The sequence below is a fragment of the Blennius ocellaris genome (genome assembly GCF_963422515.1).
Source record: "Blennius ocellaris genome assembly, contig: SCAFFOLD_128, whole genome shotgun sequence".
NCBI classification, from domain to species: Eukaryota; Metazoa; Chordata; class Actinopteri; order Blenniiformes; family Blenniidae; genus Blennius; species Blennius ocellaris.
This window is the reverse complement of record NW_027662100.1, coordinates 32,501-58,816: the sequence shown is the minus strand read 5'-3', so window position 1 is coordinate 58,816 and position 26,316 is coordinate 32,501. Positions and strand designations below refer to the sequence as shown.

General features: G+C 52.3%; 3 protein-coding genes and 1 long non-coding RNA gene across 4 annotated transcripts in view; 1 reads left to right on the top strand and 3 right to left on the bottom strand.

The window, feature by feature from the left end:
* Window positions 1-4,096: 4,096 nt before the first annotated feature.
* On the bottom strand, window positions 4,097-4,688 carry LOC308148292. The gene is made up of 2 exons (XR_013937187.1): window positions 4,471-4,688; window positions 4,097-4,372 (listed from the first exon to the last, which is right to left on the bottom strand). It is a non-coding gene; the product is annotated as an uncharacterized lncRNA (long non-coding RNA).
* A 145-nt stretch (window positions 4,689-4,833) lies between these two features.
* Window positions 4,834-15,178, bottom strand: LOC308148290 (syntaxin-12-like). Its single transcript, XM_080521737.1, is given in 17 exon segments — window positions 4,834-5,014; window positions 6,303-6,385; window positions 7,689-7,739; window positions 7,742-7,760; window positions 8,261-8,325; window positions 8,328-8,362; window positions 8,776-8,819; window positions 9,018-9,128; window positions 9,130-9,147; window positions 9,149-9,157; window positions 9,542-9,604; window positions 9,606-9,629; window positions 9,632-9,644; window positions 10,432-10,471; window positions 10,474-10,500; window positions 12,980-13,102; window positions 14,808-15,178. Coding segments are annotated over 16 exon segments (795 nt in total). The 5' UTR covers window positions 13,077-13,102; window positions 14,808-15,178; the 3' UTR covers window positions 4,834-4,918.
* A 1,016-nt stretch (window positions 15,179-16,194) lies between these two features.
* On the bottom strand, window positions 16,195-22,736 carry alkbh1 (alkB homolog 1, histone H2A dioxygenase; the record flags this gene model as incomplete). Its single annotated transcript, XM_080521739.1, is given in 11 exon segments — window positions 16,195-16,506; window positions 16,508-16,576; window positions 16,578-16,764; window positions 16,833-16,993; window positions 16,995-17,027; window positions 17,623-17,657; window positions 17,660-17,706; window positions 18,364-18,454; window positions 18,457-18,540; window positions 21,291-21,399; window positions 22,608-22,736. Coding segments are annotated over 11 exon segments (1,137 nt in total). The 3' UTR covers window positions 16,195-16,314.
* Window positions 22,737-22,994: 258 nt separating this feature from the next.
* Window positions 22,995-26,316, top strand: part of slirp (SRA stem-loop interacting RNA binding protein) — a 5,320-nt gene continuing 1,998 nt past the window's right edge. Inside the window, 2 exon segments of the mRNA XM_080521738.1 lie at window positions 22,995-23,081; window positions 23,700-23,758. Of these exon segments, the coding sequence (XP_080377864.1) occupies window positions 23,015-23,081; window positions 23,700-23,758 (126 nt within the window). The 5' untranslated portion in view covers window positions 22,995-23,014.

The window sequence follows — 26,316 nt, the reverse complement described above, 5'->3', positions numbered from 1 at the left end:
CCACCTTCTCTCTCTGGACGCTCCACCTTCTCTCTGGAGGCTCCACCTTCTCTCTCTGGAGGCTCCACCTTCTCTCTCTGGAGGCTCCACCTTCTCTCTCTGGACGCTCCACCTTCTCTCTCTGGATGCTCCACCTTCTCTCTGGAGGCTCCACCTTCTCAGTCTGGAGGCTCCACCTTCTCTCTCTGGAGGCCTCCACCTTTCTCTCTGGAGCCCTCTGCTCTTCTCTCTCTGGAGGCTCCACCTTCTCTCTCTGGAGGCTCCACCTTCTCTCTGGAGGCTCCACCTTCTCTCTCTGGAGGCTCCACCTTCTCTCTCTGGACGCTCACCTTCTCTCTGGAGGCTCCACCTTCTCTCTCTGGAGGCTCCACCTTCTCTCTCTGGACGCTCCACCTTCTCTCTCTGGAGGCTCCACCTTCTCTCTCTGGAGCGCTCCACCTTCTCTCTCTGGAGGCTCCACCTTCTCTCTCTGGACGCTCCACCTTCTCTCTCTGGAGCTCCACCTTCTCTCTCTGGAGGCTCCACCTTCTCTCTGGAGGCTCCACCTTCTCTCTCTGGAGGCTCCACCTTCTCTCTCTGGAGGCTCCACCTTCTCTCTCTGGAGGCTCCACCTTCTCTCTCTGGAGGCTCCACCTTCTCTCTCTGGACGCTCCACCTTCTCTCTGGAGGCTCCACCTTCTCTCTCTGGAGGCTCCACCTTCTTCTCTGGAGGCTCCACCTTCTCTCTGGAGGCTCCACCTTCTCTCTCTGGACGCTCCACCTTCTCTCTCTGAGCTCCACCTTCTCTCTGGACGCTCCACCTTCTCTCTCTGGACGGCTCCACCTTCTCTCTGGAGGCTCCACCTTCTCTCTCTGGAGGCTCCACCTTCTCTCTCTGGAGGCTCCACCTTCTCTCTCTGGAGGCTCCACCTTCTCTCTCTGGACGCTCCACCTTCTCTCTGGAGGCTCCACCTTCTCTCTCTGGAGGCTCCACCTTCTCTCTCTGGAGGCTCCACCTTCTCTCTGGAGGCTCCACCTTCTCTCTCTGGAGGCTCCACCTTCTCTCTCTGGAGCTCCACCTTCTCTCTCTGGACGCTCACCTCTCTTGGAGGCTCCACCTTCTCTCTCTGGAGGCTCCACCTTCTCTCTGGAGGCTCCACCTTCTCTCTGGACGCTCCACCTTCTCCTCTGGACGCTCCACCTCTCTCTCTGGAGGCTCCACCTTCTCTCTGGAGGCTCCACCTTCTCTCTGGAGCTCCACCTTCTCTCTCTGGAGGCTCCACCTTCTCTCTCTGGACGCTCCACCTTCTCTCTCTGGAGCTCCACCTTCTCTCTCTGGAGGCTCCACCTTCTCTCTCTGGAGGCTCCACCTTCTCTCTCTGGAGGCTCCACCTTCTCTCTCTGGAGGCTCCACCTTCTCTCTGGAGGCTCCACCTTCTCTCTCTGGAGGCTCCACCTTCTCTCTCTGGAGGCTCCACCCTTCTCTCTGGAGGCTCCACCTTCTCTCTCTGGAGGCTCCACCTTCTCTCTCTGGCGCTCCACCTTCTCTCTGGAGGCTCCACCTTCTCTCTCTGGACGCTCCACCTTCTCTCTCTGGACGCTCCACCTTCTCTCTGGAGGCTCCACCTTCTCTCTCTGGAGGCTCCACCTTCTCTCTCTGGAGGCTCCACCTTCTCTCTGACGCTCCACCTCTCTCTCTGGATGCTTCCACCTTCTCTCTCTGGAGGCTCCACCTTCTCTCTGGAGGCTCCACCTTCTCTCTGAGGCTCCACCTTCTCTCTCTGGAGGCTCCACCTTCTCTCTCTGGACGCTCCACCTTCTCTCTCTGGACGCTCCACCTTCTCTCTCTGGAGGCTCCACCTTCTCTCTCTGGAGGCTCCACCTTCTCTCTCTGGAGGCTCCACCTTCTCTCTCTGACGCTCCACCTTCTCTCTCTGGATGCTCCACCTTCTCTCTGGAGGCTCCACCTTCTCTCTGGAGGCTCCACCTTCTCTCTGGAGGCTCCACCTTCTCTCTCTGGAGGCTCCACCTTCTCTCTCTGGACCGCTCCACCTTCTCTCTCTGGAGGCTCCACCTTCTCTCTCTGGAGGCTCCACCTTCTCTCTCTGGAGGCTCCACCTTCTCTCTCTGGACGCTCCACCTTCTCTCTCTGAGGCTCCACCTTCTCTCTCTGGACGCTCCACCTTCTCTCTCTGGAGGCTCCACCTTCTCTCTCTGGAGGCTCCACCTTCTCTCTCTGGAGGCTCCACCTTCTCTCTCTGGACGCTCCACCTTCTCTCTCTGGAGGCTCCACCTTCTCTCTCTGGAGGCTCCACCTTCTCTCACATCTCATGAACGATTCAGTCGATTGACAAACATTATGAATTATGAGAAGTTCAGTCTTCTTCACCTCCTGTCAGTGTCTCGGCTCCACACTGACCCCCTGTGGTCAACCGCTGTCATCACCTCCACCACCACAGCTCCACCAGGTGGAGGTAGAACCTACAGCAGAACCAGGTGGAGGTAGAACCTACAGGAGAACCAGGAGAGTCAAGTGGAGAACCAGAGGAGGGGATGGAGGAACAGGAACCACTGATAGAAACACAAAAATAAACAATGTTCTGAATAAAGAGAGCTGATGGAGCCGTCCCTCCGTCTGCCCTCCGTCCATCTGCCCTTCATCTGTCCTCCATCCATCTGCCCTTCATCTGTCCTCCATCCATCTGCCCTTCATCTGTCCTCCATCCATCTAAGGAGGAACTTTCTGTATTAAAGTTCACCGGCAGTGAAACTGAATCTACAACTCAGTCTGAAGAGACTGTAACTCCACTCACCGTGTACACGGGTCTGTAGCTTCCAGTGGGTCTGTAGCTTCCAGTCAGTCTGTAGCCTCCAGTGGTCTGTAGCCTCCAGTGGGTCTGTAGCCTCCAGTGGTCTGTAGCCTCCAGTGGGTCCGTAGCTTCCAGTGGGTCTGTAGCCTCCAGTGGGTCCATAGCTTCCAGTGGGTCTGTAGCCTCCAGTGGGTCTGTAGCTTCCAGTGGGTCTGTAGCTTCCAGTGGGTCTGTAGCCTCCAGTGGGTCTGTAGCTTCCAGTGGGTCTGTAGCCTCCAGTGGGTCCATAGCTTCCAGTGGGTCTGTAGCTTCCAGTGGGTCTGTAGCTTCAGTGGGTCTGTAGCTTCCAGTCGTCTGTAGCTTCCAGTGGGTCTGTAGCCTCCAGTGGGTCTGTAGCCTCCAGTGGGTCTGTAGCCTCCAGTGGTCTGTAGCCTCCAGTGGGTCTGTAGCTTCCAGTGGGTCTGTAGCCTCCAGTGGGTCCATAGCTTCCAGTGGGTCTGTAGCTTCCAGTGGGTCTGTAGCTTCCAGTGGGTCTGTAGCTTCCAGTCGGTCTGTAGCTTCCAGTGGGTCTGTAGCCTCCAGTGGTCTGTAGCCTCCAGTGGGTCTGTAGCTTCCAGTGGGTCTGTAGCCTCCAGTGGGTCCATAGCTTCCAGTGGGTCTGTAGCTTCCAGTGGGTCTGTAGCTTCCAGTGGGTCTGTAGCTTCCAGTCAGTCTGTAGCCTCCAGTGGGTCTGTAGCTTCCAGTGGGTCTGTAGCCTCCAGTGGGTCTGTAGCCTCCAGTGGGTCCGTAGCTTCCAGTGGTCTGTAGCCTCCAGTGGTCTGTAGCCTCCAGTGGGTCTGTAGCTTCCAGTGGGTCTGTAGCCTCCAGTGGGTCTGTAGCCTCCAGTGGGTCTGTAGCTTCCAGTGGGTCTGTAGCCTCCAGTGGGTCTGTAGCCTCCAGTGGGTCTGTAGCTTCCAGTGGGTCTGTAGCCTCCAGTGGTCTGTAGCCTCCAGTGGGTTCTGTAGCTTCCAGTGGGTCTGTAGCCTCCAGTGGGTCCATAGCTTCCAGTGGGTCTGTAGCCTCCAGTGGGTCTGTAGCTTCCAGTGGGTCTGTAGCTTCAGTGGGTCTGTAGCTTCCAGTCAGTCTGTAGCCTCCAGTGGGTCTGTAGCTTCCAGTGGGTCTGTAGCTTCCAGTGGGTCTGTAGCCTCCAGTGGTCTGTAGCCTCCAGTGGGTCTGTAGCCTCCAGTGGGTCCGTAGCTTCCAGTCGGTCCGTAGCTTCCAGTCGGTCTGTAGCTTCTACCAGATTGGAGCTTCAGTCCAGACACACGAGTGTTGAAGACATTTATTCTCAGAAATGAACAAAACATTTGACTGGTTCTTCTGAACAGCAGGTCTACAGACCTGTTTTACTGGGATTAACGTCTTGATTAACTTTTATATTACAACATTTACTGTAAAATTTGAGACAGACTGACTCTGAGACAGACTGACTCTGAGGCAGACTGACAGACAGACTGACTGAGACAGACTGACAGACAGACTGACTCTGAGACAGACTGACTGAGACAGACTAACTGAGGCAGACTGACTCTGAGACAGACTGACTCTGAGACAGACTGACTCTGAGCAGACTGACTGAGACAGACTGACTGAGACAGACTGACAGACAGACTGACTCTGAGACAGACTGACTGAGACAGACTACTGAGGCAGACTGACTCTGAGACAGACTGACAGACAGACTGACTGAGACAGACTGACTCTGAGACAGACTGACTCTGAGACAGACTGACAGACAGACTGACTGAGACAGACTGACAGACAGACTGACCTCCTGAAAGTCATCGACCACCTCAACAAGTTGTTTCTTTATAATGTGAAATACAGTGACAGGTTAGTGCAGCTGATACCAAGATGAAGTTAAATAATGGAGTCCTCCTCCTCCTCCTCCTCCTCCTCCCTCCTCCTCCTCCTCCTCCTCCTCCTCCTCCCTCCCTCTCCCTCCTCTCCCTCCTCCTCCTCCTCCTCCTCCTCCTCCTCCTCCTCCTCCTCCTCCTCCTCCTCCTCCTCTGGGACGTGATCAGCAGCTTGTTTCCTCCGGTGACTGAAGGTAGGTGGGCCAGGGGGGTGGGGGTGGGGGTGGGTGGTGTTCAGCTCATTTGGACCAACCAGATGATGAGGATGAGGACGAGCAGGACCACAGAACAAACCAGAGCGAGGACACACATCTTCTTCCTGGACTTTTGCTGTGAAGACGAGAAACTTCTGTCATCATCACATCAAGTCTTCCATTGTTACCATGAAGCTCCTCCCCCTGACCTCATCACTCTTCCATTGTTACTATGACGCTCCTCCCACCTGTTCCATTGTTAGTGAAGCTCCTCCCACCTGTTCCATTGTTACCATGAAGCTCCTCCCACCTGTTCCATTGCTACCATGAAGCTCCTCCCCCTGACCTCATCACTCTTCCATTGTTACTATGACGCTCCTCCCACCTGTTCCATTGTTAGTGAAGCTCCTCCCACCTGTTCCATTGTTACCATGAAGCTCCTCCCCTGACCCCGTCACTCTTCCATTGTTACTATGACGCTCCTCCCACCTGTTCCATTGTTAGTGAAGCTCCTCCCACCTGTTCCATTGTTACCATGAAGCTCCTCCCCCTGACCCCGTCACTCTTCCATTGTTACCATGAAGCTCCTCCCACCTGTTCCATTGTTACTATCACGCTCCTCCCACCTGTTCCATTGTTAGTGAAGCTCCTCCCACCTGTTCCATTGTTAGTGAAGCTCCTCCCACCTGTTCCATTGTTACCATGAAGCTCCTCCCACCTGTTCCATTGTTACCATGAAGCTCCTCCCCCTGACCTCATCACTCTTCCATTGTTACTATGACGCTCCTCCCACCTGTTCCATTGTTACCATGAAGCTCCTCCCACCTGTTCCATTGTTAGTGAAGCTCCTCCACCTGTTCCATTGTTACCATGAAGCTCCTCCCCCTGACCTCATCACTCTTCCATTGTTACTATGATGCTCCTCCCACCTGTTCCATTGTTAGTGAAGCTCCTCCCACCTGTTCCATTGTTAGTGAAGCTCCTCCCACCTGTTCCATTGTTAGTGAAGCTCCTCCCACCTGTTCCCATTGTTACCATGAAGCTCCTCCACCTGACCCCGTCACTCTTCTATTGTTAGTGAAGCTCCTCCCACCTGTTCCATTGTTAGTGAGGCTCCTCCCACCTGTTCCATTGTTACCATGAAGCCCCTCCCACCTGACCCCGTCACTCTTCCACCTGTGAAGCTCCTCCCACCTGTTCCATTGCTACCATGAAGCTCCTCCCCCTGACCTCATCACTCTTCCATTGTTACTATGACGCTCCTCCCACCTGTTCCATTGTTAGTGAAGCTCCTCCCACCTGTTCCATTGTTAGTGAAGCTCCTCCACCTGTTCCATTGTTACCATGAAGCTCCTCCCCCGGACCTCGTCACTCTTCCATTGTTACCACGAAGCTCCTCCCCCCCTGACCCCGCCCTGCCTCACCTGGTAGTAGGCGGCTCTCTGCAGCTGCTCAGCTCCTCGCTCCACATGGACCTCCGCGTTCTCCACGTTAGCCTCAATGCTATCTGTAGGGCACAGAGACACAGGTGAGGGGCGGGGCTCTGCCACGTGAGGGGCGGGGCTCAGGTGAGGAAGAGGTTGGTCCCAATGTCTCAGTATTAATTTGTGTCACTAGTTAGTTATTTATTAGCCGTCATTTGAAAAATGGAGTCGTGAGCAGTCGTGGCCCCGCCCTCCCTGCTGACCACGTCTGACTCCTCCCACCACTACAGCCACCTGAGCAGTCGTGCCCCCGCCCTCCCTGCTGAGCAGAGGGAACGTCACCAGTCCAGAGAACCACCACCAAGTTGTTCCAGGTTCCTGCAGAACCGCCACCTTCCAGTCCTCTGGAACACCTGAGCTTCCAGTGAAAAGCAGGTGAGGACAGGTGGTGTCTGGGGGACAGGTGTTTCAGGGGACAGGTGTTTTCAGGAGGACAGGTGTGTTTCAGGAGGACAGGTGTTTCAGGAGGGACAGGTGTTTCAGGGGGACAGGTGGTGTCTGGGGGACAGGTGGTGTCTGGGGACAGGTGTTTCAGGGGGACAGGTGGTGTCTGGGGGACAGGTGTTTCAGGAGGACAGGTGGTGTCTGGGGGACAGGTGTTTCAGGAGGACAGGTGTTTCAGGGGACAGGTGGTGTCTGGGGGACAGGTGTTTCAGGGGGACAGGTGGTGTCTGGGGGACAGGTGTTTCAGGGGGACAGGTGGTGGTCTGGGGGACAGGTGTTTTCAGGGGACAGGTGGTGTCAGGGGGACAGGTGTTTCAGGAGGACAGGTGGTGTCTGGGGGACAGGTGTTTCAGGAGGACAGTGTTTCAGGAGGACAGGTTTTTCAGGTGGAAAAGTGTTTCAGGGGGACAGGTGGTGCCTGGGACCTCCTCTCCCGGGTCTCCAGGTGACCACGTCATGGCTCAAGGATCTACACAAGTAGTTCCTGCACTCCTCCAATCAGAGCTCTGGCTGACAGGTGAGGTCAGTACTGATCCAGGAAGCTCCACCCACAATCAGAGCTCTGGCTGACAGGTGAGTCAGTACTGATCCAGGAAGCTCCACCCACAATCAGAGCTCTGGCTGACAGGTGAGTCAGTACTGATCCAGGAAGCTCCACCCACAATCAGAGCTCTGGCTGACAGGTGAGTCACTACTGATCCGGGAAGCTCCACCCACAATCAGAGCTCTGGCTGACAGGTGAGTCAGTACTGATCCAGGAAGCTCCACCCACAATCAGAGCTCTGGCTGACAGGTGAGTCAGTACTGATCCGGGAAGCTCCACCCACAATCAGAGCTCTGGCTGACAGGTGAGTCAGTACTGATCCAGGAAGCTCCACCCACCGATCATCTCCCCCTGGTCATGGATCATCACCGCCAGGTCCTTGAAGATCTGTTCACGTCCAGGATGTCCGACTGAAACACAAGGAGGCTGCAGTCAGTGAGGAGGAGCAGGAGGAGCAGGAGGAGGAGGAGGAGCAGGAGCAGCAGCAGGAGGAGGAGAGACGGCAGGAGCAGCAGCAGGAGGAGGAGGAGGCAGCAGGAGCAGCAGGAGGAGGAGGAGGAGCAGGAGCAGGAAGAGGAGCAGCAGGAGCAGCAGGAGCAGCAGGAGGAGCAGGAAGAGGAGCAGCAGGAGCAGAAGGAGCAGCAGGAGAAGGAGGAGGAGCAGGAGGAGGAGGAGGAGCAGGAAGAGGAGCAGCAGGAGCAGAAGGAGCAGCAGGAGGAGGAGGAGGAGCAGGAGCAGGAAGAGAGAGCAGCAGGAGCAGAAGGAGCAAGGAGCAGGCAGCAGCAGGAGGAGCAGGAAGAGGAGCAGCAGGAGCAGAAGGAGCAGGAGGAGCAGAGGAGCAGGAAGAGGAGCAGCAGGAGCAGAAGGAGCAGCAGCAGGAGGAGCAGGAGGAGCAGGAGCAGCAGCTCACCTCCAGCTGCCTGATGTTGGTCTCCCTCTCCCTGATGAGCTCCAGGTCCTCCTCGGTGATGACGCCTCCTCCTGGGTGCTGATTGGACCGTCGTCCTCTTGGCTGCAAACATAGTTCACAGGTAAGTTATACACCGTGTCAGGCCCCGTTTCATGACAACGGTTCACATGACGACACCTCATCCATTAAAAAAGGAGCGTTTCAGCGACGGTGAAAGAACCCTTCACCTCGAGAACCCCCATAAAACAGACCCCCCAGAGAGGAAACAGACCCCCCCAGAGAGGAAACAGACCCCCCACACAGAGAAACAGACCCCCCCCAGAGAGGAAACAGAACCCCCCAGAGAGGAAACAGACCCCCCACACAGAGGAAACAGACCCCCCACACAGAGGAAACAGACCCCCCCCAGAGAGGAAACAGAACCCCCAGAGAGGAAACAGACCCCCCACACAGAGGAAACAGACCCCCCACACAGAGGAAACACAGAAAGTCCAGAAGAGGTGAAGAAGACTCACTTTTCAAAGGACACAAGCTTCTCATCCCAGGCGTTGTCTTCAGTCTGCAGGTGGAGGAGAAGAGGAGTGAGAGGAGGAGGAGGAGGATGGAGGAGAAGAGGAGTGAGAGGAGGAGGAGGAGGAGGAGGTGGGGGAGGAGAAGAGGAGTGAGAGGAGGAGGAGGAGGAGGAGGAGGAAAAAGGAGGAGGAGGAGGAGAAGCAGCAGGAGGAGCAGAGTCCATGCGGTCTGGACCAGGACTCACCCCCAGCCTGGACCCGGCTCTGACTCGGGCCACAGACTCCTTCTCCTTGTCGGCGGTTCTCCTCTGGACGGCCTGGAAGTTGTTGAGCGACGCAGAGAAGTCGTTCATCAGGACGGTCCCTCTGGATCTTTCTGCTGCCTCTGGGACAAACAGAAGCGTGAACCACTCCTGCTCTAGAACCCCGGGGAACCACTCCTGCTCTAGAACCCCGGGAACCACTCCTGCTCTAGAACCCCCGGGAACCACTCCTGCTCTAGAACCCCGGGAATCACTCCTGCTCTAGAACCCGGGAACCTGGACAGACACCAGTACCACATGAGGACGTTCCACTGACGGTTCCAGGAGTCCAGGACGTTTCTCAACCCACCCAACCAAACGAAGAGGTGAAAAGTCTTGGCTCCGCCCCCTCCCCTCCCTGACCCTATCGGTGGCCAGCAGGTGGCGCTGTGCAGCAGACCTACCTGTTCTGAAGGGGAGGACGGCAGAGGGACACGTCCCAGAGGGACACGTCCCAGCAGACCTACCTGTTCTGAAGGGGAGACGGCAGAGGACACGTCCCAGCTCCCTTCCAGGTGTTTGTTGGTCTCATTTGGCCAGCTGGTTGGTGGAGTGGTTTGGAGCTGCTGCCTGTGGAAACACAGGAGAGTAGAGTAGAGTAGAGTAGAGTACAGTAGAGTGGAGTAGAGTGGAGTGGAGTAGAGTGGAGTAGAGTAGAGTAGGAGTAGAGTAGAGTAGAGTAGAGTAGAGTAGAGTAGAGTAGAGTAGAGTAGAGCGGAGCGGAGTAGAGCGGAGTAGAGTAGAGTAGAGTAGAGCGGAGCGGAGTAGAGCGGAGTAGAGTAGAGCGGAGTAGAGCGGAGTAGAGTAGAGCGGAGTAGAGCGGAGTAGAGTAGAGCGGAGTAGAGCGGAGTAGAGCGGAGTAGAGTAGAGCAGAGTAGAGCAGAGCGGAGTAGAGTGGAGTAGAGTAGAGTAGAGTGGAGCGGAAGTAGAGCGGAGTAGAGCGGAGTAGAGTAGAGCGGAGCGGAGTAGAGCGGAGTAGAGCGGAGTAGAGTGGAGCGGAGCGGAGTAGAGCGGAGTAGAGTAGAGTAGAGCGGAGTAGAGCGGAAGTAGAGTAGAGTAGAGTAGAGTAGAGTGGAGCGGAGTGGAGTAGAGGGGAGTAGAGCGGAGTAGAGTGGAGTGGAGTAGAGGGGAGTAGAGCGGAGGTAGAGTGGAGTGGAGTAGAGGGGAGTAGAGCGAGTAGAGCGGAGTGGAGTAGAGGGGAGAGTAGAGTAGAGTAGTAGAGTAGAGTAGAGTAGAGAGTAGAGTAGAGTAGAGGGGAGTATGTGGAAACACACCCAGAGTGGAGCTGTGTGTGTGTGTGTGTGTGTGTGTGTGTGTGTGTGTGTGTGTGTGTGTGTGTGTGTGTGTGTGTCCTCACAGACGGTCTTGCAGCTCGCAGGAGTCCTGTCTGGTCCCAGCTGGTTCACCATGTTCTTTATCTGAGCAGCTGACACACACACACACACACACACACACACACACACACACACACACACACACACACACACACACACACACACACACACACACACACACACACACACACACACACACACACACACACACACACACACACACACACACACACACACACACACACACACAGAAAATCAGCTTTAACCAATAAACAATTTATTTTCATAGAACATGAATAAAAAACGAAGCGACAGATTAAAACATTAATGACAAATATTAAAAACAGGACTTTTCTAACGCAGCTGCTCGTCTCCACCCGTCCTCCAAGACCGGTGCTCGTCTCCACCCGTCCTCCAGGACAGCTGCTCGTCTCCACCCGTCCTCCAGGACCGGTGCTCGTCTCCACCCGTCCTCCCAGGACAGCTGCTCGTCTCCACCCGTCCTCCAGGACAGGACGGAGACGTGAGGTCAGACTTTCTGACTTTAATTCAATCAGTCTCATCCGTTGGATGTTTATTTTTTTATTTTGTTTCTCTTATCATGTTATGAAAAGCAAAGAGGACTGGAGTCAGTAAAATGTCTTTAAAAGTTAAAATAGTGATCCTTCTTCTCATCAAGACAGCCGTAGATGAGAAGAGTGCAGAAGGACGAGTGCAGTGGGAGGAAGGTCGCAACTCAGAAGAGCATCAACATTCCTTCTTACAAGAGAAACGTAGAATACCTGGAAGTATTTATCAGTATTTATCAAACACTCATCAGTGAGTCGTCTGCAAAGGTAAAGCCCTGATCTTCAGTCCCGTTTCCACGACAACGTTTCACGTGACAACAGCTAATCCGTTAAGAGAGGAGTGTTTCCACGGCCGCAGCCGACAGCCTGACGACGACGTGGTGACAAAGTCAAGGTCAGAGGAGACACTTGTATTTGTTGTCATGGGAACGGCTTCAGTCAGCCTGGTCATGCAGTTTGGATCATCAATTAATCATATATTCTAACCAACACACCTCCAATTAACCATGTGTTGTTACCACATCTGGTTACTGGAGGTGTGTTGTTACCACATCTGGTTACTTGGAGGTGTGTTGTTACTACATCTGGTACTTGGAGGTGTGTTGCTGCCACATCTGGTTAATTGGAGGTGTGTTGCTGCCACATCTGGTTAATTGGAGGTGTGTTGTTATCACATCTGGTTAATTGGAGGTGTGTTGCTGCCCACATCTGGTTAATTGGAGGTGTGTTGTTACCACATCTGGTTAATTGGAGGTGTGTTGCTGCCACATCTGGTTAATTGGAGGTGTGTTGCTATCACATCTGGTTAATTGGAGGTGTGTTGCTGCCACATCTGGTTAATTGGAGGTGTGTTGCTATCACATCTGGTTAATTGGAGGTGTGTTCCTATCACATCTGGTTAATTGGAGGTGTGTTGCTGCCACATCTGGTTAATTGGAGGTGTGTTGCTGCCACATCTGGTTAATTGGAGGTGTGTTGCTATCACATCTGGTTAATTGGAGGTGTGTTGCTGCCACATCTGGTTAATTGGAGGTGTGTTGCTGCCACATCTGGTTAATTGGAGGTGTGTTGCTATCACATCTGGTTAATTGGAGGTGTGTTGCTATCACATCTGGTTAATTGGAGGTGTGTTGCTGCCACATCTGGTTAATTGGAGGTGTGTTGCTGCCACATCTGGTTAATTGGAGGTGTGTTGCTATCACATCTGGTTAATTGGAGGTGTGTTGCTATCACATCTGGTTAATTGGAGGTGTGTTGCTATCACATCTGGTTAATTGGAGGTGTGTTGCTATCACATCTGGTTAATTGGAGGTGTGTTGCTATCACATCTGGTTAATTGGAGGTGTGTTGCTATCACATCTGGTTAATTGGAGGTGTGTTGCTATCACATCTGGTTAATTGGAGGTGTGTTGCTGCCACATCTGGTTAATTGGAGGTGTGTTGCTGCCACATCTGGTTAATTGGAGGTGTGTTGCTATCACATCTGGTTAATTGGAGGTGTGTTGCTATCACATCTGGTTAATTGGAGGTGTGTTGCTATCACATCTGGTTAATTGGAGGTGTGTTGCTGCCACATCTGGTTAATTGGAGGTGTGTTGCTATCACATCTGGTTAATTGGAGGTGTGTTGCTATCACATCTGGTTAGGGTTAGGGTTCGGCTAGGGTTAGGGTTAAGGTTAGGGTTAGGGTTAGCTGTGACTGATGACCTCCTGCTGTGAGTCGGGGTTAGGGTTCGGTTAGGGTTAGGGTTCGGCTAGGGTTAGGGTTAAGGTTAGGGTTAGGGTTAGGGTTAGGGTTAGGGTTCGGGTTAGGGTTAGGGTTCGGGTTAAGGTTAGGGTTAGGGTTAGGGTTAAGGTTAGGGTTAGCTGTGACTGATGACCTCCTGCTGTGAGTCTTTCCCTCGTCTGCATGTTTGGTGGATGTAGATTTCCACACACTGTAACTGTAACTGTAACTGTAACTTGTCCTCCACAGTCTGCAGCTCGGAGGACAAACACTCACTGTTCTGGGTGATCTTCTGGATGTTGGCGCTGCAGGTCTGGATGACGGAGCTGAACCCTGCAGGGCCGGACTGGACCTCAGTCCTGGAGTACGACATGTTGTCCAGCACCGGTGGAGCTCCGGCTGCAGAAACAGACCAGAACCTTAGAGTCCAGAGTCCTGCTGAACCGGTTCACAGAGACCAGATGGCGTCACAACCAGTCCCACCCAAAACCCAGAAAGTCCTCTGGTCACAGAAGAGTTTCTGAGAAGTTGATTGATGGAGGATGAAGTCTGGAGCTGCTTGCTGAAGCTCCGCCTCCCCTCCATCAGCTCTACAGACTTCCTGTCTGAAGCTCCGCCTCCTGTCCATCCATCAGCTCTACAGACTTCCTGTCTGAAGCTCCGCCTCCTGTCCATCCATCAGCTCTACAGACTTCCTGTCTGAAGCTCCGCCTCCTGTCCATCGCCCCTTTTCCTCCTGCAGAGGAACTCTGAGCTCGTCTGGAACCGAAACCCGAACCACCATCAAAACCTGAACCACCATCAAAACCTGAACCACCATCAAAACTCTGTTACTTGAGAAGCTGCTCGTTATGTTGAGAAAATAATGGTTGAAGGTTCTTCCAGTGGGACCCGGACCTGATGGACCTGACGGACCTGACGGACCTGACGGACCTGATGGACCTGACGGACCTGACGGACCTCCGGATGTCAACAAACCTTTGTTCTGCGGAATTTAAATGCTGAAAATACGTGTTTTACAGTGGCGGTCATCCGGCGGCCATCTTGACAGCTGCGGTCATTTTTTATTTTGGTCAGCTGTGTCGACACACATTTTTCAAATGGACACATTAATACATAATCGATATTAATACATAATCCAGATAACCAATGACTTCAACACGTCACCCCAGCCCTACACCCAGAGGAGCATGGTTCTAACACACACACACACACACACACACACACACACACACACACACACACACACACACACACACACACACACACACACACACACACACACACACACGCACACACACCAGCTATCACCAAGGATTTTGCAGTATAACAATATTATTACATTTCAAAACACTTATAAGCAAATTCACAACAGTGACCGCTCCATTTAAATAATAACTATATTAATACCTGTAAAAGTATTTTGTTGAAGCTGAATTTTCTCAACGAGGACTTATTTAAAACCTCAATTCATATTTCTTTATCTGTCCAGTACCTGGATTTAATATTAACAGGAGGCTGTATTTAATTTCTTATTCAATTCCAGGTTTGTAACTTTACTCTCAATGATCGTGGAAGAGAGATTACTTGAGGTAGAATAATACAAAATGAGTAAACGTCTAAACACTCAGTATTTCGTGTTAAACAGACCATGTACCCGGCTAACTCATGCTACCAGCTGGTAAACACGGAGCCTGCTTGTGTGAACAAAACGTGCTGGAATTGTATTTTAATCACAGCAGTGAAACAAAGACAGCGACTGATTTTTAACTCAGTATTTCATGTAGAAAATCAAACTATCTGGATTCTCCAGCTCAACTGGTAGCATCCCGGCTAACCGATGCTAACGGCCAGAAGTAAGACACTCACCCTGCGGGTATAAAACCCTGCTGGAGGTTTAATGACGGCCGTGAACCAAAGACATTAAGTGAGTTTAACTCAGTCCGTCATGTTATAAACCAAACAGCTGAGCGGCTAGCTGATGCTAACATGACACGCCGGCGTCTCCAAACAGATCAACCGCTTCAACGCCGCCGAGTCTCACATACAACCAGAACTGACACGGATCTGGACGCTCACAAAGAAAACCTGAAGTAATACTCGCCTTTAAAAGTGAATTTATTGGTAGAAAATGTATTTAAGGAGCTGTGGCTGAGATATCCTTCCTGGTCTGTGACGTCACCCGTGACGACACTATACGCTATTGGAGGTTTGTAACGCGCCGCAGCGTCCCCTGTCGTCCGGAGGGTGAAATGCCGCTGCAGGCGGCCAGTTCAGGTCACACGGCAGAAAACGGATTAAAACCATTCATGACGTCTGAGAATTTAATTCCTATTAAAATATGAGAGCATCAAACGGTGAGAAGGTGAAAACGCTTCCGGTTCACACGGAGCGGATCAGGGGAGTCAAACTCAGTGGATTCAGGTTGGTCTTTGTTGTAGAGCAGATTGTAAATACTGCACACCGTCACCCTCCAACACCGTCACCCTCCAACACCACCACCCTCACCCTCTAACACCGTCACCTTCCAACACCACCACCCTCACCCTCCAACACCACCACCCTCTAACACTGTCACCCTCCAACACCGTCACCCTCCAACACCACCACCCTCTAACACCGTCACCCTCCAACACCACCACCCTCACCCTCTAACACCACCACCCTCTAACACCGTCACCCTCCAACACCACCACCCTCACCCTCCAACACCACCACCCTCACCTTCTAACACCACCACCCTCTAACACCGTCACCCTCCAACACCACCACCCTCACCCTCTAACACCACCACCCTCTAACACCGTCACCCTCCAAAACCACCACCCTCACCCTCTAACACCACCACCCTCTAACACCGTCACCCTCCAACACCACACCCTCACCCTCTAACACCACCACCCTCTAACACAGTCACCCTCCAACACCACCACCCTCACCCTCTAACACCATCAGCAAGTCTGCTGACGCCCCTGCAGTGGAGGTCTGACCTCCACCAGGAAGGACCTGACCTTATTATTATGATTATGATTATCAATGTGGTCAGACAGGAACTATTTTCTTTATTCTTGTTCTAAATTTCTAAACTTATAAATGTTTTATTCTTTGATCCTATAAAAACTGTTGTTTTGGTGTGAAACACGTATTTAAACTTTATACTGTGTAACGGTTGTGAGAAATAAAGTTTCACTTGACGGAGGCTCCTCTTTATTCTGTGTGTGTGTGTGTGTGTGTGTGTGTGTGTGTGTGTGTGTGTGTGTGTGTGTGTGTGTGTGTGTGTGGTTGTGTGAGTGTGTGTGTGTGTGTGTGTGTGTGTGTGTGTGTGTGTGTGTGTGTGTGTGTGTGTGTGTGTGAGAGTGTGTGTGTGTGTGCGTGTGTGAGAGTGTGTGTGTGTGTGTGTGTGTGTGTGTGTGTGAGAGTGTGTGTGTGTGTGTGTGTGTGTGTGTGTGTGTGTGTGTGTGTGTGTGTGTGTGTGTGAGTGTGTGTGTGTGTGTGTGTGTGTGTGTGTGTGTGTGTGTGTGTGTGGGGGGGGGGGGGGGGGGGGGGGTTCTGGTCCATGTGTCCCCGGCTCCTGATCTGGACTCTGCAGAGGGTCTGGGACCTCAGAGGACTCAGATTGTCTCTTGTTGAGACAAAGTCCTGCTAGAAAACCTAAATGTCCCCTGAGGGTCTTCAGTCTGGACAGAGTCCCCCTGGCTGCTGCTCCTCTCGTCCCCCCGTCCCCCCGCGGGTCCCAGGGGCTGGAGGTGTCCCGGGGGGAGGCTCTGTCCCGGTCCCAGCACCTGTCTCACCGTCACGTTGACCCCTGGAGGTCCGGATGTAGCTGCAGCACAGGGCCCAGTCCTCGGGGCTGACCGGGTCCTGCAGGTTCTGAGGACGGACCGCAGCCCTCCAGCTCCAGGACGGTGTGTCCCCCCGCCGGGACGATGCAGGGCACGGCGTGGTACCGGAGCCGGCTGGGACCAGACATCACCACCACGTCCCCACTGTGCAGGAACATGGCCCTGGGGGGGTCCTGGCGGCGCAGCCCCCCCAGCAGGAAGACCGCCGTCTGTCCAAAGCTGGCAGAGACATGTTGTCCTGGTGTCAGTAAGACCACACATGGAGAACCAGGTGTGGACAGTCTCACCTGAAGGACAGCAGGGGACGGCTGAGGTCCAGCTCAGACTCGTCCACGTGGATCCCCAGAGACGAGTCGGACCGGTAGAAGTTCAGGATCCCGGCCTCGGACCGGAACCCCGGGAACCCGCAGGCCTCGGAGACCCGGGAGGACAGGGACCGCAGGTCCTGCAGGGAACGGAGACCGGCTGCTGGACGAGTAGGTCTGGAAGGACAGGGACCAGGATGAAGACCTGCAGGGGACCGGACCACATCCTGGACTCTACAGGACTCTACAGTACTCTGGACTCCTGTAGTACTCTGTACCTTGGTGTCCCAGTCGTAGTGGTACTAAGAGGGAACAACCTTCACCTTGGTGTCCCAGTCGTAGTGGTACTAAGAGGGAACAACCTTCACCTTGGTGTCCCAGTCGTAGTGGTACTAAGAGGGAACAACCTTCACCTTGGTGTCCCAGTCGTAGTGGTACTAGAGGGAACAACCTTCACCTTGGTGTCCCAGTCGTAGTGGTACTAAGAGGGAACAACCTTCACCTTGGTGTCCCAGTCGTAGTGGTACTAAGAGGGAACAACCTTCACCTTGGTGTCCCAGTCGTAGTGGTACTAAGAGGGAACAACCTTCACCTTGGTGTCCCAGTCGTAGTGGTACTAAGAGGGAACAACCTTCACCTTGGTGTCCCAGTCGTAGTGGTACTAAGAGGGAACAACCTTCACCTTGGTGTCCCAGTCGTAGTGGTACTAAGAGGGAACAACCTTCACCTTGGTGTCCCAGTCGTAGTGGTACTAAGAGGGAACAACCTTCACCTTGGTGTCCCAGTCGTAGTGGTAGCCCAGCGTCACCAGCGCAGCCTCTCCAGCAGCGTCTTCTCTTTCCTCTGGACACCAGAACTGGGAGTCGAACAGGGAAACTGTTAGAGGAGCAGGAGGCACTGCTGCACAGCAGGAACATCACTGGTCACCTCCTGACCTGAGATTCTCATGAACTGAGAGTCTCCTGACTGACCTGAGACTCTACTGACCTGAGAGTCTACTGACCTGAGAGGCTACTGACCTGAGGGTCTACTGACTGACCTGAGAGTCTGACTGACCAGAGAGTCTCCCGACTAACCTGAGGGTCTACTGACCTGAGAGTCTGACTGACCAGAGAGTCTCCCGACTGACCTGAGAGGCTACTGACCTGAGGGTCTACTGACTGACCTGAGAGTCTGACTGACCAGAGAGTCTCCCGACTAACCTGAGGGTCTACTGACCTGAGAGTCTGACTGACCAGAGAGTCTCCCGACTGACCTGAGAGTCTACTGACCTGAGAGTCTACTGACTGACCTGAGAGTCTCCTGACCTGAGATTCTCATGAACTGAGAGTCTCCTGACTGACCTGAGACTCTACTGACCTGAGAGTCTACTGACCTGAGGGTCTACTGACCTGAGAGTCTACTGACCTGAGACTCTACTGACCTGAGGGTCTACTGACCTGAGAGTCTGACTGACCTGAGAGTCTGACTGACCAGAGAGTCTCCCGACTGACCTGAGGGTCTCCCGACTGACCTGAGAGTCTCCTGACTGACCTGAGGAGGGCGGCAGTCTGTCCCCAGACGTCGGGGACGTGAGGACATGTGCATGTCCAGGTTGCAGACATTGGTTTCCTCGGATACGTCTTGAGACACTGAGTGAGCCAGAAGGCCTGGCGGCCGGGCAGGAAGGGGTTGGAGATGAAGACGAACCCTGAGCAACACACAGTCCCCCCACAGTTACTATTACTACCAACACACAGTCCCCCCACAGTTCCTATTACTACAACACACAGTCCCCCCACAGTTACTATTACTACCAACACACAGTCCCCCCACAGTTACTATTACTACCAACACACAGTCCCCCCACACAGTTCCTATTACTACCAACACACAGTCCCCCCACAGTGACTATTACTACCAACACACAGTCCCCCCACAGTTACTATTACTACCAACACACAGTCCCCCCACAGTTCCTATTACTACCAACACACAGTCCCCCACAGTGACTATTACTACCAACACACAGTCCCCCCACAGTTACTATTACTACCAACACACAGTCCCCCCAACAGTTACTATTACTACCAACACACAGTCCCCCCACAGTGACTATTACTACCAACACACAGTCCCCCCACAGTGACTATTACTACCAACACACAGTCCCCCCACAGTTACTATTACTACCAACACACAGTCCCCCCACAGTTCCTATTACTACCAACACACAGTCCCCCCACAGTGACTATTTACTACCAACACACAGTCCCCCCACAGTTACTATTACTACCAACACACAGTCCCCCACAGTTAATATTACTACCAACACACAGTCCCCCCACAGTTACTATTATCTACCAACACACAGTCCCTCAGACGCACAGTTACTATTACTACTAACACACAGTCCCCCCACAGTTACTATTACTACTAACACACAGTCCCCCCACAGTTACTATTACTACTAACACACAGTCCCCCCACAGACGCACGCAGTTACTCAGTCCCCCCACAGTTACTATTAGTACTAACACACTGGACTTTTACTTTCCAGTAGTTACCAGACTGTAACACATAAATAACTATGAATGTAGATATGATGCAAATGGAGACATTAACCATTTATGGTAAAGTCTTTTATTGATGACAGTTATTTTCAGTATTTTCAACTCTCATACCTGCTAGACTGCTATAAAGCAGTACTATGAAGTATAAAAATACCTGCTAGACTGCTATAAAGCAGTACTATGAAGTATAAAAATACCTGCTAGACTGCTATAAAGCAGTACTATGAAGTATAAAAATACCTGCTAGACTGCTATAAAGCAGTACTATGAAGTATAAAAATACCTGCTAGACTGCTATAAAGCAGTACTATGAAGTATAAAAATACCTGCTAGACTGCTATAAAGCAGTACTATGAAGTATAAAAATACCTGCTAGACTGCTATGCAGGGTGGAACCTGGAGGTGACCCCGCTGAGCAGGGTGGAACCTGGAGGTGACCCCGCTGAGCAGGGTGGAACCTAGAGGTGACCCCGCTGAGCAGGGTGGAACCTAGAGGTGACCCCGCTCAGCAGGGTGGAACCTGGAGGTGACCCCGATCAGCAGGGTGGAACCTGGAGGTGACCCCGCTCAGCAGGGTGGAACCTAGAGGTGACCCCGATCAGCAGGGTGGAACCTGGGGGTGACCCCACTCAGCAGGGTGGAACCTGGGGGTGACCCCACTCAGCAGGGTGGAACCTGGGGGTGACCCCACTCAGCAGGGTGGAACCTGGAGGTGACCCCACTCAGCAGGGTGGAACCTGGAGGTGACCCCGATCAGCAGGGTGGAACCTAGAGGTGACCCCACTCAGCAGGGTGGAACCTGGAGGTGACCCCACTCAGCAGGGTGGAACCTGGAGGTAACCCCACTGAGCAGGGTGGAACCTGGAGGTGACCCCGCTGAGCAGGGTGGAACCTAGAGGTGACCCCGCTGAGCGGGGTGGAACCTGGAGGTGACCCCGCTCAGCGGGGTGGAACCTAGAGGTGACCCCGCTCAGCGGGGTGGAACCTAGAGGTGACCCCGCTCAGCAGGGTGGAACCTGGAGGTGACCCCACTCAGCAGGGTGGAACCTGGAGGTGACCCCACTCAGCAGGGTGGAACCTAGAGGTGACCCCGATCAGCAGGGTGGAACCTGGGGGTGACCCCGATCAGCAGGGTGGAACCTGGGGGTGACCCCACTCAGCAGGGTGGAACCTGGAGGTGACCCCACTCAGCAGGGTGGAACCTAGAGGTGACCCCGATCAGCAGGGTGGAACCTGGGGGTGACCCCGATCAGCAGGGTGGAACCTGGGGGTGACCCCACTCAGCAGGGTGGAACCTGGAGGTGACCCCACTCAGCAGGGTGGAACCTGGAGGTAACCCCACTGAGCAGGGTGGAACCTGGAGGTGACCCCGCTGAGCAGGGTGGAACCTAGAGGTGACCCCGCTGAGCAGGGTGGAACCTGGAGGTGACCCCGCTCAGCGGGGTGGAACCTAGAGGTGACCCCACTCAGCAGGGTGGAACCTGGAGGTGACCCCACTCAGCAGGGTGGAACCTGGAGGTGACCCCGATCAGCAGGGTGGAACCTAGAGGTGACCCCACTCAGCAGGGTGGAACCTGGAGGTGACCCCACTCAGCAGGGTGGAACCTGGAGGTAACCCCACTCAGCAGGGTGGAACCTGGAGGTGACCCCGCTGAGCAGGGTGGAACCTGGAGGTGACCCCACTCAGCAGGGTGGAACCTGGAGGTAACCCCACTCAGCAGGGTGGAACCTGGAGGTGACCCCACTCAGCAGGGTGGAACCTAGAGGTGACCCCGATCAGCAGGGTGGAACCTGGGGGTGACCCCACTCAGCAGGGTGGAACCTGGAGGTGACCCCACTCAGCAGGGTCGCCCTCTGGAGGCCAACAGCAGAGCTGCAGGAGGTGTACCTGGATGCCCCTGCAGGCTGAAGGCCCTCCACTCCCTGACCGGCCTCAGACCCACCCTGGCCGCGTCCTGGTCACTCACTGCTGCAGCGTCCAGCTGGGCTGGCAACACCTGGACACACACACACACACACACACACACACACACACACACACACACACTATAAGTATTGATAATACAGTTGAGGATTCACATTGATTCACATGTCCTGAACATTACCACTCTACCTCACTTTACCTCACTCTACCCCACTCTACCTCACTCTATCTCACTCTACCTCACTCTACCCCACTCTACCTCACTCCACCCCACTCTACCTCACTCTACCCCACTCTACCTCACTCCACCCCACTCTACCTCACTCTACCCCACTCTACCTCACTCTACCTCACTCTACCTCACTCTACCTCACTTTACCCCACTCTACCTCACTCTACCTCACTTTACCTCACTCCACCCCACTCCACCTCACTCTACCTCACTCTACCCCACTCCACCCCACTCCACCCCACTCTACCTCACTCTACCCCACTCTACCTCACTCTACCCCACTCCACCTCACTCTACCTCACTTTACCCCACTCTACCTCACTCTACCTCACTTTACCTCACTCCACCCCACTCTACCTCACTCTACCCCACTCTACCTCACTTTACCTCACTCCACCCCACTCCACCCCACTCTACCTCACTCTACCTCACTCTACCTCACTCTACCCAAATGGACATTACAATTCAACCGTTCACTGTTACTGTCTATTTATTCTATTTTATACCCATACTTTGTCACTTTACTGTTGATATGATTATATGTTGTATATATTTTTAAATTGTTATTTTTAATATTAGTGACATGCCTTTTTGCACTGTGGGTCCGAGAGGACTGACATGCCCTCTGTGCTGTAAGTCATGATATTAGCACACTGGACAATCAAGCTAACTGTGACTTGATCGTCACACGTCAGAGGAGTTGTCCCCCCAGACGGAGGTTCAGGGCCCCCGTCCCCCCACACGGAGGTTCAGGGCCCCCGTCCCCCCACACGGAGGTTCAGGACCCCCCGCCCCCCCAGACGGAGGTTCAGGACCCCCGTCCCCCCAGACGGAGGTTCAGGGCCCCCGTCCCCCCACACGGAGGTTCAGGTCCCCCACCCAGTGACCTTGTGGTCTGGGTCACCAGGTCCTGGTGGTTCTGGTTAGAAAACTAATACACGGGACTCGGTTCCTCCGGTTGGTGAACTTGTAAACAAGTTAAGTAACGTGTAACGCGTTCCTTTCGGCCCGTTCCTCCAAACCAGCTGAAACCGCCCGCGTCCCCTCACCGGGTCCCCCGGGACGGCCCCGGTAAAGTCCGTGACCCCCGTCAGGTCAGGCGGAGGATTTCTTCTCCGGTACAACTTGAATAGTTTCCTAAAAGCGTCTTCCCCGCCGTCCACCACGGAGGCCGCCATCTTGATCGTGACGTCACGGAATCGCCGCTGTTACACTTCCGGGTTAATCAAATATGAATCAAAATGAAATAGAAGAAATTAAACTGCTCTTCTATGGATTATTCTACCGGAGCTGCCGAGACACAGACACGTCCACAAACTGTCCCGGGAGGTTAAACGTTTTAATAAATCTAATAAATCCACATGAACGCCAGCGTCCGCCAGGGGGCGGTGGAGCCTCGTCCTGCTGATCAACCGCTGCAGAGCAGGAGAAGAAGAACCGGAGGTCACGAGGCAACATGGCGGCGTCCTCCAGGAAGGTGTGCGAGATCTTTGTGGCTAAAATCCCCTGGACGGTGGCCGGAAGTGAGTCTTCTTGTTTAAACTCGTGTTCCAGGTGTGTGTGTGTGTGTGTGTGTGTGTGTGTGTGTGTGTGTGTGTGTGTGTGTGTGTGTGTGTGTGTGTGTGTGTGTGTGTGTGTGTGTGTGTGTGTGTGTGTGTGTGTGTGTGTGTGTGTGTGTGTGTGTGTGTGTGTGTGTGTGTGTGTGTGTGTGTGTGTGTGTGTAAACTACTGTTCCAGGTTTGTGTGTGTGTGTGTGTGTGTGTGTGTGTGTGTGTGTGTGTGTGTGTGTGTGTGTGTGTGTGTGTGTGTAAACTCGTGCTCCAGGTGTGTGTGTGTAAACTCGTGCTCCAGGTGTGTGTGTGTGTGTGTGTGTGTGTGTAAACTCGTGCTCCAGGTGTGTGTGTGTGTGTGTGTGTAAACTCGTGTTCCAGGTGTGTGTGTGTGTGTGTGTGTGTGTGTGTGTGTGTGTGTGTGTGTGTGTGTGTGTGTGTGTGTGTGTGTGTGTGTATAAACTCGTGTTCCAGGTGTGTGTGTGTGTGTGTGTGTGTGTGTGTAAACTCGTGTTCCAGGTGTGTGTGTGTGTGTGTGTGTGTGTGTCCCTCATTCCACCCGGTCCATCAGTCTGCACATTGTCTCTGCAGAGGAGGTGAAGGACTACTTTGGACAGTTTGGACACGTCAAGAAGTGTCTTCTGCCGTTTGTAAGTATTCAGTCAGAGACGCCTCAGTCTCAGTCTCTCCTCCTCTCATCCTCTCATCCTCTCAGCCTCTCATCCTCTCGTCCTCTCGTCCTCTCAGCCTCTCGTCCTCTCGTCCTCTCGTCCTCTCGTCCTCTCGTCCTCTCGGCCTCTCGTCCTCTCGGCCTCTCGTCCTCTCGTCCTCTCGTCCTCTCGGCCTCTCGTCCTCTCGTCCTCTCTGTCTCTCTGTCTCTCTGTCTCTCTGTCTCTCAGCCTCTCTGTCTCTCTGTCTCTCTGTCTCTCAGCCTCTCAGCATGAAAGTTCATTTCTCTATGGAAGACTTTGTGTTGGAAATGTGTTCTGAGGTTTGTTATTGTCATGTCTCAGGAATCTTGTTCAATTAACCTCTTGGTCACATTAATGAGCTTTGAAAGAGAAAAACCTTCATTCCAACGTTGGTGGAAAACAGTTGTGACGCAGTAAAAACCGTTGTGACACAGTAAAAAGCAAGTAAAGACAGTAAAAAGAGAGTAAAGACAATAAAGAGACAGTAAAGAGAGAGTAACGAGAGAGTAAAGACAGTAAAAAGAGATTAAAGACAGTAAAAAGAGAGTAAAGACAATAAAGAGAGAGTAACGAGAGAGTAAAAAGTGAGTAAAGACAGTAAAAAGACAGTAAAGAGAGAGTAAAGACAGTAAAAAGAGAGTAAAGACAATAAAGAGACAGTAAAGAGAGAGTAACGAGAGAGTAAAGACAGTAAAAAGCGAGTAAAGACAGTAAAAAGACAGTAAAGAGAGAGTAAAGACAGTAAAGAGAGAGTAAAGACAATAAAGAGAGTAACGAGAGAGTAAAGACAGTAAAAAGCGAGTAAAGACAGTAAAAAGACAGTAAAGAGAGAGTAAAGACAGTAAAAAGAGAGTAAAGACAATAAAGAGAGAGTAACGAGAGAGTAAAGACAGTAAAAAGCGAGTAAAGACAGTAAAGAGAGAGTAAAGACAGTAAAGAGAGAGTAAAGAGAGAGTAAAGACAGTAAAAAGACAGTAAAAAGAGAGTAAAGACAATAAAGAGAGAGTAACGAGAGAGTAAAGACAGTAAAGAGAGAGTAAAGACAGTAAAGAGAGAGTAAAGACAGTGAAGAGAGAGTAAAGAGAGAGTAAAGACAGTGAAGAGAGAGTAAAGACAGTAAAGAGAGAGTAAAGACAGTAAAAAGAGAGTAAAGACAATAAAGAGAGAGTAAAGAGAGTAAAGAGAGAGTAAAGACAGTAAAGAGAGAGTAAAGACAGTAAAGAGAGAGTAAAGACAATAAAGAGAGAGTAACGAGAGAGTAAAGACAGTAAATAGAGAGTAAAGACAGTGAAGAGAGAGTAAAGACAGTGAAGAGAGAGTAAAGACAGTAAAGAGAGAGTAAAGACAGTAAAAAGAGAGTAAAGAGAGTAAAGAGAGAGTAAAGACAGTAAAGAGAGAGTAAAGACAGTAAAGAGAGAGTAAAGACAGTAAAGAGAGAGTAAAGACAGTAAAGAGAGAGTAAAGACAGTAAAGAGAGAGTAACGAGAGAGTAAAGACAGTAACGAGAGAGTAAAGACAGTAACGAGAGAGTAAAGAGAGTAAAGAGAGAGTAAAGAGAGAGTAAAGACAGTAAAGAGACAGTAAAGACAGTAAAGAGAGAGTAAAGACAGTAAAGACAGTAAAGAGAGAGTAAAGACAGTAAAGAGACAGTAAAGAGAGAGTAAAGAGAGAGTAAAGACAGTAAAGAGACAGTAAAGAGAGAGTAAAGACAGTAAAAAGAGAGTAAAGACAGTAAAGAGAGAGTAAAGACAGTAAAGAGAGAGTAAAGAGAGAGTAAAGACAGTAAAGAGAGAGTAAAGAGAGAGTAAAGACAGTAAAGAGAGAGTAAAGACAGTAAAGAGAGAGTAAAGAGACAGTAAGACAGTAAGAGAGAGTAAAGACAGTAAAGAGAGAGTAAAGACAGTAAAGAGAGAGTAAAGACAGTAAAGAGAGAGTAAAGAGAGAGTAAAGAGAGAGTAAAGACAGTAAAGAGAGAGTAAAGACAGTAAAGAGAGAGTAAAGACAGTAAAGAGAGAGTAAAGAGAGTAAAGAGAGAGTAAAGAGACAGTAAAGACAGTAAAGAGAGAGTAAAGAGAGAGTAAAGACAGTAAAGAGAGAGTAAAGACAGTAAAGAGAGAGTAAAGAGACAGTAAAGAGAGAGTAAAGAGACAGTAAAGACAGTAAAGAGAGAGTAAAGACAGTAAAGAGAGAGTAAAGACAGTAAAGAGAGAGTAAAGACAGTAAAGAGAGAGTAAAGAGAGAGTAGACAGTAAAGAGAGAGTAAAGACAGTAAAGAGAGAGTAAAGACAGTAAAGAGAGAGTAAACCAGATGTGCTGCTGAGGATCACAGGACCAATCAGCTGAGCAGGTTGACAGATGTGACTGAGGTTCTGTTCAGAAACGTCCAGCAAACAGGAAGTTAAAGTTCCTTCCAGCTTGTCGGCGCTGCAGGTGGAGGTGTAGGTGCAGGTGCAGGTGCAGGTGGAGGTGGAGGTGGAGGACCAGGTGCAGGTGGAGGTGTAGGTGCAGGTGGAGGT